This window comes from Cydia amplana, chromosome 19, assembly GCF_948474715.1.
Source record: "Cydia amplana chromosome 19, ilCydAmpl1.1, whole genome shotgun sequence".
Taxonomy (NCBI): Eukaryota; Metazoa; Arthropoda; class Insecta; order Lepidoptera; family Tortricidae; genus Cydia; species Cydia amplana.
Window position 1 is genome coordinate 3,196,669 of NC_086087.1, and position 14,993 is coordinate 3,211,661.

Genomic DNA, 14,993 nt, shown 5'->3' on the forward strand with positions numbered 1-14,993 from the left:
CACTCCATACATCAGTTCAGACTATTAATTTCAGTGTCTACATCTAGCATCGAGTAGCGGAACTATCAGTACTGCTACATTTATTGTCAAATAGCATTACTAATAGTTCCGCTACTCGATGCTAGATGCTAATAATCTTTTTGGTACTAAAACTGATGTATGGAGTTAGCACTCATATGTATTTTTTTATCTATGAACCCAGGAGACTCTGTACTGCTTCTCTACTAAGTACTGTTGCAAGTCGCAGATATCAAGTAGGATTATGAATTCTCAACACCTTCCAAGTTTCATTCCATTTGTTTCATTATTGGTAAAATAATAAAGCTACCATACGGGTCCGCAGTCCTTAGAAAGAGGATAACCTGTTATGAATGTGTATGGGCTATAGCGTTTATATAAAATACATATAATAAGCTGGCACCTACATCATTACAGTTCTCATTAAATAGCTCAAATCATAAACAATATTAGTAACAACTTAAGTTGTAAGAGTTGTAACTAACATTACTTATGGCTATCTTAAGAACAGAAGATAATACAACAAATCACTTAATGTGTGACTTACTGTAATGAATAAGCATTATTGTTTTTATTACCTACTAGAAGTGATATGTTATCATTTATCATATATAACCATCTGATAAATATCTAACACAAAGGGTTGAACTTTCATGGTTGATTCAATTTGCAAAAACCTCAAACGGGAAGTCTTTTTCATTTATTAAAAATACCATGTGTATAAATATAATATGCTTACAACTACTTAATATTATAGGTACTTTAGGATCAAAATATTTGGAATATTTTCAGTGAAACATATCCAAGGAAAATATTTCCATGAGATCTAACGTGAAGATTACGATATAGCTACCTGAAGGCAATGAACGCGTCTCCAAGTTCACCGCCTACGATGTGCACTCCACCTTCTGGTATCGAGAGGCCCCGAAAGTAATTCCTAATGTCCAGCGCATTTGCGGACCATGGAAGGTTCTGTAGTCTTATGATGACACTCATGGCTGCTCTTTCCTGTACCTAGAAAAAGTTGAAACAGCCTGTCCATTTTCTAATTTGTATAGTCCGTCTCAGGTATAATGGTTTGAGACAATTTTTATGTAGAACTTAAGAGCTAAGGTTTGTTTTTCCATGATCATTGATGGTTCTTTATCACTTTACTTTCAGTTTGTATGTATTAGATATTGCTTCTGGCGAATTGAAAATTTTATTAATTGGCATTTAAAATATAGGATTGCACCTTTCTACCTAGTTACTTTTAAATGCATTCGAAATAATTATCCTTGATGTAAGTAACTGATTATTTATTTAGCAATAGTATAAACATTTTGTATACCTTTGAGTGGTAATTAGCAGAAACATTATTTATCCAGTTACTATCTATAGCTATTATACTTAGATTAAACTGGATTTTCCAGGTCCTATCGCCAGTCACTTTGCATAACACAAATACAACAGTCATTGCCATGCAGACTAAATCGGTTCTTGCGATAAAATGTTCATTTCATTAGATTTCATTTTATGTAACAAATTTTACGGCCGTGAGTTTCAACGCGAACCTACCTATTGCAAAATCGATAAGGCTAAGAAAATAGAACACCAACGATTTTCTACATGGTTAGTAACAAAACTACGTACAATCAAGTACAGAATTTTAATGAATAACCATTTATCTGGACCGTAACTAATTACACTGACATAATAATTTCGGACGCTCTTGGTTAAAAGACGCCATGGCTGATTGTCACGTACTTACCTAGTAAAATCTAAGACTGCCAATCCAAACACGAAATTACATAATCATTTTACACACAAGTTCACTAACTAAATCACATACGTATATCTTATAATCAGCGGATAAGTATTTGTTTGCAATTTTGCGTTGCGATCACACCTAAACGAGTAGATATTACAAAATGGCCTCCGGAAATGTGTCAGTGAAAAAAAAAAACAAGCGGAAGTCCATCGGAACGGAAATCGAACAACCAGTTTGCGTTTTGTTATGCAAACTCATTGCTAACTGAACACAAGTTTTTGTTCAAACTGTTAAAATATTTTTCTAAAGAGCAATAATTATAAAAAAAATGGTTCAAAAGACTATTGGTTAATCATGATATTCATGATTACTTCATACAGTTTTACGGTGGCGATGTTAGGTTGCAGCCCTTTTAATTTTTCTTTATAAGAAAAAGGATGCAACACGTGTATAGCCCCCTCCAGACTATGTGCGTAGGGGGCTTAATAATTGGACAAACTCATGTAAGCGCTTCACAGTTCACACACTTGACACTTTACATAATTCAGTAAAGATCGGTATTATTTAGTATGGAGACGGCCGCTATATAACGGCACCGCTATCTTAGGAAAACCGATCTTAATTGGGCTATACCGCGAAAAATGAAATTATCATTCGGGCAACAATCTTTGACTAATATTATGTTGCCTTAAATGGAGTAAAAGAGGAAGATGTCCGAGCCCTGCAATCTTCGATGTTTGCGGTAGACCTTCAGCTACTGTTTATATGAAAAACCGTAAAATATATTGCTTAACACAATAGTATAATACATTTTTTAAAGTATTTTTTGGGTGAAGGCGTAAACAATCTGCTAAATCGACGCCATTCTCGCCATTTCTCGCGTTCGCGGCTTGGCGCCGCGATTCGCGCACGAGTGTGGAAGGCCCTTAACCGTTTGATGTGCGCATATGAAAAAGTCAAAACAAAACGCAATTCTCTGTGTCAAATTGTGTAGTTGTTGGTTGGTTGTTGGCAGTTGGCAAATCTGAAAATTGACATCTGGGATATTAAAGTTGCCATTACTTGAAAACTTAGTTAGCTGTTTGGGTAAATCTAAATTGATGATATACTTACATTGTTACTTGAAAAATTGCTTGAATTTTTTTTTTTGTTGACGATTTCATTTTTATGAATATAGCCCTTGCTACACGGTCGCCGACAAGCCCCCAGACCGCGTGGCCTTGGTCCGTCCCGGACCGTGTAGACAGTTGTTTCCAACAAAATTAGACCAAAACTGACCAAGGGCAGACCAAGGTCAGACGGTTAGAAGGCTTGTCGGCGACCGTGTAGCGAGGGCTTGAGCCCTTGCTACACGGTCGCCGACAAGCCCCTCAGACCGCGTGGCCTTGGTCTGGACGGACCGTGTAGACAGTTGTTTCCAACAAAATTTGACTAAAACTGACCAAGGTCAGACCAAGGACAGACGGTTAGAAGGCTTGTCGGCGACCGTGTAGCAAGGGCTTTATGGGACAATCTACCACCTAATATTGAAAAATTTGGCACTTCAAGACGTTTCAATATTAGCTGGATTTTCTCCAAAGTTCTATAACTTTGAGGATACTGTTTATCCCAATAAACTACATTAATTATATTATTTTTACTGGTCCTTGATTTTTAAAAAGCTTCTCATTCCATTTATAATGTGCTTATTATGTGTTTCTCAATTATATTATTTTTACTGGTCCTTGATTTTTAAAAAGCTTCTCATTCCACTTATAATGTGCTTATTATGTGTTTCTCAATTATAAATTTACAAAAAAAAAAGATAATATTTTGGGGTATTTTCATTTTGGGACACCTCTCTCTGCCTTCAACAACTGTCACGAAAAATCGTCCATCGCAAGTAAAGAATTTGCGTAAATTTGCTAATAAGAGTAATTGTAGCATCAAGAAATAAGGCGATTATAGTTATTTGTTATATTATTAAACGTGAGTATAATTCTTCATTGTTATGTAAACGATTTATCCAATATACAGGCAGTGATACGTCTTATTGTAATATTGAAACATAATGAGTAAATATAAATATTTTAAGCATTTATTAGTTTTATAAACACTAAACTTAATGTACACTTTTACAGTAAGGTTTCTGCTTGCAGCATAAACATTCATTGTGTATTTTACCATTGATAACAAAATACATTTTTGTTGTTTTCTAAGCGTGGTAAAAAAGTTAAGGGCCAGATAATGATTTCAATAAAATACCAAGAATGTATCTTATGGTTCAGTGAATTTTATTAAAAGAAAAACTGTTTGTACATCTAAATTCTTAGTTGTTAATTTTATATGTATCAAAAATCATTGTTAGGGCTCATTTAGACGCCGCGCGAACTCGTATACGAGTTTAGCTACACTGCGGACCAATGAGGTTACATCAATTCAGCCAACGGATCAAACTAAGCAATGTAATCAAACTCGCATGCGAGTTCTCGCCCCGTCTAAATAGGCCCTAAGATTAGATATGCTGTTGCTAAAAAGAGTCTCGAAAAATAAAATAATGAGCATTTTATTAGTATACCTCCTTGTACAGTCATTATTAAATAGATAGTGATGGCAAATATATTGGAACATCCTTATTTCTAAGTGGGTTACAATATATTTGGCTACTTTGAAAGTCACTATTTATTTGATGCTGTTTTTCGAATTTATAATTACTGTAACAACATAAAGATACTTGTTTAGACTGAGACATTTCCATAAATAACACAAAACTATACAAAGTTACCCTAGTTGAGTCTTAAAAATTACCTAACCCAACCTTAAAATGATATTACAACGGAATTGGCAGCTTATATATTGATTTGGGTCAAGGGCAGAGCCCATATTTCAGACAAATAACTCATAGCACTATAATACGGCTAGAGCAATGCACTAAAATATTGGGTTATATCAACATGCAAGAAATTAAACCCTAATATTAGCTATGTAAATTATAAATAATGTAACTTTTGACCTTCTTATGCATTCTTTCATAAGCAATAGTTTTAATTCATGAGTAACTATTGCAGTAACCGAAGACACTAATTTATTAATATTTTTTCCAGGTAATCTACAAGTAGCCAATAAGAAGTTAACTATGTTAAGATCACAATGAAGTGTTAATCGGTTGCTCAATATTATAGTAGTGTAACTCCGCAGTAGTGATGAGCGAACGATACCCCGGATACCTGTTCGGTGGGACACCAGTGAGTAGTTGGGACAGGAGTTTCAACTCCTTGGAGAACGTGAGTAATTTACTCTTTTTACTGTGTTCATTACGCTTCATTTATTTTTAAGTGATGGTATTGGCCAGCAAATTGTGTCGCAAGTTATTTTTGAAATTCATATGTCAGTCAAGTACAAGCCGTTATTATTTCATAGTAGTATTGCCAGACAAGCTTTTTTTTGAAATGACAGCATGTTTTTGTGACACAACTTGTTGGTCAGAGTTGATGGTGTTGTTTTCAAATAGTTCTGAACAAGAAAGCCACAAATAGGCCTGGAAATACCTTGTCTTAACCGTTCACACTAAACCACAATATAATTTCATCATAGTTAAGTCTTCAAAATATAGGTAAAAATAAGCTGTGTCCACACCAGAACATTTTAATAAAAAAAAAATTGTCTCCAATTTTCAATTTCACATATCATAGGCCCTGAATGTGGATAAAGCTTTATGAAATTATGAATAGACAAGATACTGTGGCTGCAATTATTAAAATAATTCATGTAACAAAGATAACTAAGATCTCTTCGATAATTACCTATTCATAATCAATATGGTGTATAAGTATTTAGAAAATTACCGTAATACAATGTTAGGGTTAGGCCGTAACAGACGGGCGTACCAGACCACGACCTTGGTCCTGTTAGCATATCTTTACGGCCCACCTTCCACACGATCGAACAGGCCTCGGACCGGACCAAGGTTGTCCGGTACGCCCGTCTATTACAGCTTATAAATTACCCCTAGTTCTACTCTACACTATAAAATAAAGAAACATTTTGCAAAAGGAGTAAAGGAAATTCAATTTTATTTTATGATCATGTTTATCAATTTACAAGTAACATAAAGTCAACTCTATTCTTGAAGCGTCATGGTTTAAATTTCATTGGCAACTTTTGTAAACTCTTGAGTCATAGGTGTAGGCTACAAACACAAAACAAAACACAACTTGCAGCTTAATTGTAACATTGTAACACGATTCGACGTCGTCTTTTCCATTTGACTTGAGATCTTAGTAGGGTAATTGGCCAGTAACTGGCCACCGGCCAATAACTGGCCACCCTAAACTAAAAATGAATTCTATTTACCTATAAACACAATTAATTTTAGTATAAGGTTTTAAATTTTAATAACTGGCCTTCAATAACCTAGCCACCTTATACTAAAATGAATTCTGTCTATAGGTAAATAGAATTCATTTTTAATTTAGGGTGACCACTAGTTCCTGGCGAATTACCCTCATGCCTAATTAATAATTATACAATACAAACCTTCTTTATTGCACATCAAAAAAAAAAGTACGCAGAACCACACATATATATGATACATAATAGGTACCTACAGTCAGCAACTCAACAATACTATTCGCTAAGCACCTTTGCATACAAACTTCTATGCATGGGAACTATAGTAATTTCAAAATTAATGATTATACCTTTTTTTCTTTTCCTCTAAGTTTGTCCAAGAGTGTATTTCATAAAAAGACCGACGTACATCTAACAAATGCTAGGACACTATTAACAATAACCTTACTATTTTTATTTTTAACAAACAGAAACGTCTGTGAATGCTATTAAACTTAAATAAATTTAAAAGTGGTCAAATTATTGCCTTGTGTGAGACTTGAACTCACGGCCTCTTGATCGATACTCCAGCGCTCTGCCAACTGAGCCACCTCATCCAAGGCCAGCAAATCTTTCCACCATATGGATCTAGGGGACCCTAGCGACATCTACCGTAAGAGCGTTACACTTCTTAAACTTATTCTAAGTTTAACCTTACTATTTTCAATAGCTCCGTGTCCACGACTCGTACGGGGTCACCTTGCCACGCAGTCGATACAGGCCCAAGGGTCTGACCGTTGGCTTCAGTCAAGACTATGAGAACAACGTATGTTTACATATTTATGCCTCTGAGAGTTAAGAGTGTCTCTGTCTCTACGCGCCTTAATTTAAATAATTACTTAAACGATCATTATATCGGCAGAAAGACATAAATTTCTGACAAAAAATCCTGGCCAAAATTCACGGAATTTGGTAACCCTAAGACCGGGGGTTTTCAAACTTTTTTGTAGTGCCAGACTTTTTTGCACTGCAAGTGTGTCCCAATTTTTTTGCGACAAACTTGCATGTAAATGAAGATACCGGCACGTAGCTCTAAAATCTAGAGCTGACCCGATTAAGCATAATTATTATTTTTAACACTCCTGTGAGATCGCCGCGATGCCCTGGACTTTTAAAAAAGTAGAAAAAAGTCTTTGAGCTACTCTTACTCTCAGATGTAGATGGATTGAGTTCAAGCACACACTATACACATATACTACATACAAACGTTGAAAGAACACCTAGTTGCACAAACATTCATTTCATTACAATGTTTCATTAGAATGTAAGTAAATGGGCGAATCAACTTTTTCTTGTCACTCGTCGCCATGGTTACAGTCTCCTGGCTCACTTTTAAAAGCAGCTTTATGGTATCTAATAAAAAAAACCCTTATGGCAGCCCTTTCCATAATGGGTCATTTACTTAGCGTATTAGTAAAACGTAAAGCTTCATAGTTTTCATGTCTTAAAAAACTACGCTACTTTTGTCGCCTGACTGACGGGACGGAATAACTAAAAAAAGTTGACCTGCCCAAATAGTTGCTTTTTCTAACTGATAAAAGGCAGAAAAAAATGAACATTGGTGCAACTGGACATTCATATAAAACCGACTTTAAATGATTCAGCATAAGCTTTATTTTAGTTTGAAACGTACGTTGTACTTTGTGGTTCAAAAAATAGAAGTAGGTAGATCTATTATCTTTGAACTAAATTAATTAGGGGTGTAGTCTTGTATATTATTATGTAAGTAGTTATTGAGTTATTCTTATGGTTTAGGACTTATATAATGACTGCTGCATATAGTTTGAGTACCATTGGTAGATAGGAACATAGCTAATTGAAATATAGTTATTCAGCTTCAATGTAAATTTAATAAGGTTATTTTCTACTGTGCTACTCATATATTTAAAACTTATTTAAAACCATTATTAGTTAAGCACTTATATTCTGTACCTATAGTTTCTGAAAATAATTAGGTTCCTAAGTATTTTGATTTCACCTGAGGTAAGCATACTCCATATTGCTTTAGTTGCCTTACCACGAGTTTGTCACTGACCTGATACAAACATTCGCTAGCATGTGACTAACTTACTTTCTATGCATCTTGCTCGTACTGGCATATTAGTGCAAGCGAGATGTATAGAGAAAAGTAAGTTACGCAGAATAGCGAATAACTTAGTGTAATAATCTCTCGTGGTAAGGCTTATATAAGGTTTTAATAATTATTTACATAGTTAAAGCGAATGTGGCTTCATAAAAACATTTTCGAAATTCTCCAAAAATCTACAAGGTCATCGAACTCAAATCTAGTTGGTCACCAAAACAGTTTTTGTTCTTTGTTTCTGCGTGGTGAACGTTTTTTCATCTTTTGCTTTCGTCTTTAATTTGTTGATCTCAATTTTCAACATTCTTCATTAGTTAATCGTATTTAGTAGTGTTTAAAGAGTTGTGTCTTCGGCCTGCGAAGGTTGAAGAATTTGATGTAAGTACCTAGTTTTATGCCTATATCTATATAGCATCATATAGTCCGTTGGTATTCTAGGTTACATAGAATTCAATTTCAAGGTAATATTCGGATGGCTAATAAGGGATTGAACCAAAACCACGTCAACTACAAAATAGAGTAAATAAGACATAAGCAAGTAAGAATAAGCGGCTATCATACATAGGTGCTAACGTAAATTAAAAATATCTACAAAATATTTTCTCGGGGTAAATATGGGCTGTTAATGTTATAGTCAGGTCAGGTATAGTACCTACATAGTATAGTACGGCTCTTCTGAGGTGAACTTTTCGCTTCGAACCTTAATCTTTCAAACAAAGGTCATTGTCTCTATTATCGCAAAACCGCTTGCTCCCGACTTAGCACGTGCCAGACGCCAGTACAACATTCATATTGAAAAACAACCGGTATCGTCATAGTAAAAATCGTCGTCGTCGGTTCAAATTTAATGTCACTGATATTCTAGATATTACGTTTTGGTAGTGTAGGACGATAAACCGCCCCGAAGCGATACGGCGCTCGTATTATTTTGATACTTAGTGTGGTGTTAAAAATGAAACGTGGTTATTTATTATATTGTTTTATTTAAATTATTAGCTTGCAGTGGTAAATGTAATAATTTACAAAGGTGCAGCTGCAAGCATTGTTATTTTTTCTTATCTTTAAAATAACGATACTGTGAAATTAGCACCTCTGATGTGATGCCGACGCATAGTGACAATAAAAACACTGATAAGGCAAACGTGGAGCTTTGAAGCGTACAGCTTTTCTAACAAAACGTCATGTGTCAACGGTCAGAAGAAAGGTCGGTTATAATATAAGAAAGAAATTGATTATATCTGATTTTTTATGACACGATTTTATCTAGTAGTACGTATAACTGTTTATATACCTACACGGAAAAATGTTGATAATACATATGTTAAACTTATTAATCTTAAATTTACATTGTTACCTTAGATTTTGTTATATAACAAATATACAACACTTTATCATAAATAACCGGGTTTCATTTTTAACACCACACTAAGTATCAAAATAATATGAGTGCCGTATCGCTTCGGGGCGGTCTATCGTCCTACACTACCAAAACGTAGTATCTAGAATATCAGTGACATTAAATTTGAACTTCAACTTCAACATTTATTCAGCAAATAGGCCACAAGGGCACTTTTACACGTCAACATTGAATTTACATACAAGCAAAATAATAATAATAATACATCAACAATTATTAAATACAACTACAACTACCAAATCAAACTAACGTAATACAATTACTTAGTGATGTATAAGGTCTCTTAATGTCGAATTACATAAAAAAAACTATAATAATAATATTAAATTAAAAACAAAACAGACACATGGAAAAAATTTTTTAAACTTATTTAGAGGTGTAAATGTCTCTAAGTGTCAGAACTAAAAAATAACATAGTTTATCAAATTAACCTTAGAGATGTATAGGGTCTCCAAGAGTCCGAATCCTGTATGATTAACACATTACGAGAAAAAAAAACATACGAGAACCGAATGAGGCGTCTCACTGCAATTAAATTAAAAAAAAAAGCGGCCAAGTGCGAGTCGGACTCGCCCATGAAGGGTTCCGTATTTAGGCGATTTAAGACGTATAAAAAAAAAACTACTTACTAGATCTCGTTCAAACCAATTTTCGGTGGAAGTTTACATGGTAATGTACATCATATATTTTTTTTAGTTTTATCATTCTCTTATTTTAGAAGTTACAGGGGGGGGGGGGGGACACACATTTTACCACTTTGGAAGTGTCTCTCGCGCAAACTATTCAGTTTAGAAAAAAATGATATTAGAAACCTCAATATCATTTTTGAAGACCTATCCATAGATACCCCACACGTATGGGTTTGATGAAAAAAAATTTTTTGAGTTTCAGTTCGAAGTATGGGGAACCCCAAAAATTTATTGTTTTTTTTCTATTTTTGTGTAAAAATCTTAATGCGGTTCACAGAATACATCTACTTACCAAGTTTCAACAGTATAGTTCTTATAGTTTCGGAGAAAAGTGGCTGTGACATACGGACGGACAGACAGACGGACAGACGGACAGACGGACAGACAGACAGACAGACAGACAGACAGACAGACAGACAGACAGACAGACAGACATGACGAATCTATAAGGGTTCCGTTTTTTGCCATTTGGCTACGGAACCCTAACAAAGTTACTAAATATATTCGTGTTAGCTTAAACAGACCCGTCTCCACAAACAGCACCCGTTCACGAGTACGACGCGTATCTCAGCCATCGCCTCCCTCAACCTTCATTCGGGAAAGTGAACCTTAATACTATGACGATACCGGTTGTTTTTCAATATGAATGTTGTACTGGCACGTGCTAAGTCGGGAGCAAGCGGTTTTGCGATAATAGAGACAATGGCCTTTGTTTGAAAGATTAAGGTTCGAAGCGAAAAGTTCACCTCAGAAGAGCCATACTATATATTGAGGGATATGATGTAACTAACTTAACTATATAGTGCCGCCTGCGGCGCAGCATTTTACAAATAAAACTTAGCATAAGCGCCAGGGGGCGCTAAAAGCCCTCTGGAATTGCATATAAAATTCGACCCATGCCGCCGTTACCCGGGTGACGGCAGAGGACGCTGGTTTGATTCTAGCCTTGGGCACTGGAGGCATGGTCACTTTTTAGGGTTCCGTTCCCAAAGGGTAAAAAAAGCGGCCAAGTGCGAGTCGGACTCGCCCATGAAGGGTTCCGTATTTAGGCGATTTATGACGTATTAAAAAAAAACTACTTACTAGATCTCGTTCAAACCAATTTTCGGTGGAAGTTTACATGGTAATGTACATCGTATATTTTTTTTAGTTTTATCATTCTCTTATTTTAGAAGTTACAGGGGGGGGGACACACACATTTTACCACTTTGGAAGTGTCTCTCGCGCAAACTATTCAGTTTAGAAAAAAATGATATTAGAAACCTCAATATCATTTTTGAAGACCTATCCATAGATACCCCACACGTATGGGTTTGATGAAAAAAAAAAATTTTGAGTTTCAGTTCGAAGTATGGGGAACCCCAAAAAATTATTGTTTTTTTTCTATTTTTGTGTGAAAATCTTAATGCGGTTCACAGAATACATCTACTTACCAAGTTTCAACAGTATAGTTCTTATAGTTTCGGAGAAAAGTGGCTGTGACATACGGACGGACAGACAGACGGACAGACAGACAGACATGACGAATCTATAAGGGTTCCGTTTTTTGCCATTTGGCTACGGAACCCTAAAAACGGGACCCTATTACTAAGACTTCGCTGTCCGTCCGTCCGTCCGTCCGTCCGTCTGTCACCAGGCTGTATCTCACGAACCGTGATAGCTAGACAGTTGAAATTTTCACAGATGATGTATTTCTATTGCCGCTATAACAACAAATACTAAAAATAGAATAAAATAAAGAATTAAGTGGGGCTCCCATACAAGTCATACAACAAACGTGATTTTTGACCGAAGTTAAGCAACGTCGGGCGGGGTCAGTACTTGGATGGGTGACCGTGTTTTTGCTTGTTTTGCTCTATTTTTTGTTGATGGTGCGGAACCCTCCGTGCGCGAGTCCGACTCGCACTTGGCCGGTTTTTAGGGTTCCGTAGCCAAATGGCAAAAAACGGAACCCTTATAGATTCGTCATGTCTGTCTGTCTGTCCGTCTGTCTGTCCGTCTGTCTGTCCGTCTGTCTGTCCGTCTGTCTGTCCGTCCATATGTCACAGCCACTTTTCTCCGAAACTATAAGAACTATACTGTTGAAACTTGGTAAGTAGATGTATTCTGTGAACCGCATTAAGATTTTCACACAAAAATAGAAAAAAAACAATAAATTTTTGGGGTTCCCCATACTTCGAACTGAAACTCAAAAATTTTTTTTTCATCAAACCCATACGTGTGGGGTATCTATGGATAGGTCTTCAAAAATGATATTGAGGTTTCTAATATCATTTTTTTCTAAACTGAATAGTTTGCGCGAGAGACACTTCCAAAGTGGTAAAATGTGTCCCCCCCCCCCCGTAACTTCTAAAATAAGAGAATGATAAAACTAAAAAAAATATATGATGTACATTACCATGTAAACTTCCACCGAAAATTGGTTTGAACGAGATCTAGTAAGTAGTTTTTTTTTTATACGTCTTAAATCGACTAAATACGGAACCCTTCATGGGCGAGTCCGACTCGCACTTGGCCGCTTTTTTTCTTCGTATATTCGTATTTCGTATGTGACTTTTATTTAGATATAAATAAAACTTATCTCTGTAGAAAGTAGAAACTTGAGTGCTCACTAGCACCCCTAGCACAAGTGCACCGCGACAACATGTCCTACACGAGATAAGGGTAATAGCGCTTAAGCGCACTGGATCAGTGTTGTACAGTCGCCATCAGATATATCGGAGCGGCTAAGGCGCTCACAAATATCTGAACACGCTCCTATTGTCAGGGCGTTAAGAGTGCGTGTTTAGATATTGAGAACACCTTGGCCGCTCCGATATATCTGATGGCGACTTCCAAGCCAACGTTCCAATAATATATTTACACGACCTTATTGTCACTTTCTTAAGGGGCCCACTTATTAACAGTCCGCCGGACGGTATCGGCCTGTCAGTTGTTCGGAACTGTCAACTTTTTGTTCTAACTGACAGGCCGATACCGTCCGGTGGACTGTTAATCAGTGGGCCCCTTTAGAGGCGTGTCAATAAAGTTTTTGAATGTTATCTTGTAAAGATGTTTTACATGCATCTGGCGTGGCCCCGTCTTTTATCCTACAAGGATCTCTAATGGTTAGTTAATGGTGTTTTCGATACCTATCTCGATACATGTGATCGGAGATAGGATAATGTTGGCCCCTTCTCCAATCATTAGCACGATCAATCTTATAAGGAAATATACTATTACACTACCAAAGGTTTTATGGGCCGATTTTTATTTAATTGTCGTTTTTAGGGTTCCGTACCCAAAGGGTAAAAAATAGGGTTATTACTAAGACTCCGCTGTCCGTCTGTCTGTCTGTCACCAGGCTGCATCTCATGTACCGTGATAGCTTAGACAGTTGAAATTTTCACAGATGATGTAATTCTGTTGCCGCGATAACAACAAATATTTAAAAGTACGGAACCCTCGGTGGACGAGTCCGACTCGCACTTTTCCGGTTTTTGTTCGTCATATTTCGATATTTGCTAATTTCACCCTATATCCTAAAAATGTTACTCAGAGTTACGAAAACGTACTTACCTATGGAATTATAGTAACGCAACCGAAAATTACATTCAATGAAAGATTCCACGACTAAAAGACATCTTAATAGTTTTAATTTTTTTTTAATTTTGTAAGTTATCCATTACCTAGCTGTTATTTGATCGAACATTTCTTTTTTCGTTGTATTAGGTAAACATAAAATAAATCAAAAATTCTTTAGACAATCGCACATCTTAATTACTGTATTATATATTATATAGTCTTATATGGACATGTTCAATAGATAACCCTAAAATCCGGCGTTTGGCACCACGTTTCAACCACAAAAACTGAAACCATCATGCCTTCCTCTTCATTCCTACTAAAGATAGAGCAGGACAGTCTTCCTGGCGTCCTTCCAATGTAAATCGTTTGAGCATTACTCGCCAGGTTCATTAATAATGGATAAAGTTGGTGCCCCAAAATATGATCCGTTATGAAGGAAAAAGTTTGACGTATCCGGGGTTGTCTTGGGACTTGTGAAAAACGTAATTTACTTAATGTATACATGCATTTGCCAAATTTTTTACTTACGTACATACTATTTATGCAAAGAAGATGATAAGTATTAATTACTAAGGCAGACGCCTTTATGTGAACATTTAATAACGACCGTTATCTATACATGAATTCCGTTCCTTTCGGGAACCCTAATAGTCGGCCACAGACTATGCTAAACTTTACAAATAAAATAGAGGGCTAAGTCCTAGGTTTAGACTTACACGTCTTGACCTAGGTATGAACGTTCTTAATCCTATAACGCTGTCGACGCTCGTACGATACTGACCTTCATTTGACAGGTGTCATCGCTTTAGAGTTCGCTAATCTTGTTAGGGTAACCGTGATTTGACATTGTTTTTATACTATGGCAGGTTCATAAGTTTTGATTTTAGGATCAAATGTCTATATGGGACCCATTGCATTAAAGCAATTCAAACGTCAGAAATGATAGTCAAAGTCCGATAGTCGTACCTACTTCACTCGCGAAACCCTCCTGACAAAACGATAAGTCACGGTCACTAAGATCCCATCTTGGAGTATGGTCAAAACACTGACAATCCAACCTCTAGACTGAGCTTAGGCCAATTCTTTCATGAAACCGATGCT

At 36.1% G+C, this 14,993-nt stretch overlaps 2 protein-coding genes across 2 annotated transcripts in view; one reads left to right on the plus strand and one right to left on the minus strand.

Annotated features, from left to right (window-relative positions):
• The window catches only part of LOC134657214 (uncharacterized), a 31,058-nt gene extending 29,103 nt beyond the window's left edge, over positions 1–1,955 (minus strand). The window contains exons 1-2 of the mRNA XM_063512777.1: positions 1,769–1,955; positions 872–1,032 (exon numbers count right to left, since the gene is read on the minus strand). Of these exons, the coding sequence (XP_063368847.1) occupies positions 872–1,014 (143 nt within the window). The 5' untranslated portion in view covers positions 1,015–1,032; positions 1,769–1,955. The remainder of the gene's footprint in view (positions 1–871; positions 1,033–1,768) is intronic.
• A 1,657-nt stretch (positions 1,956–3,612) lies between these two features.
• Positions 3,613–14,993, plus strand: part of LOC134657294 (sex-lethal homolog) — a 42,909-nt gene continuing 31,528 nt past the window's right edge. Inside the window, exons 1-2 of the mRNA XM_063512877.1 lie at positions 3,613–3,736; positions 4,852–5,031. Coding sequence (XP_063368947.1) covers positions 4,951–5,031 — 81 coding nt within the window. The 5' untranslated portion in view covers positions 3,613–3,736; positions 4,852–4,950. The remainder of the gene's footprint in view (positions 3,737–4,851; positions 5,032–14,993) is intronic.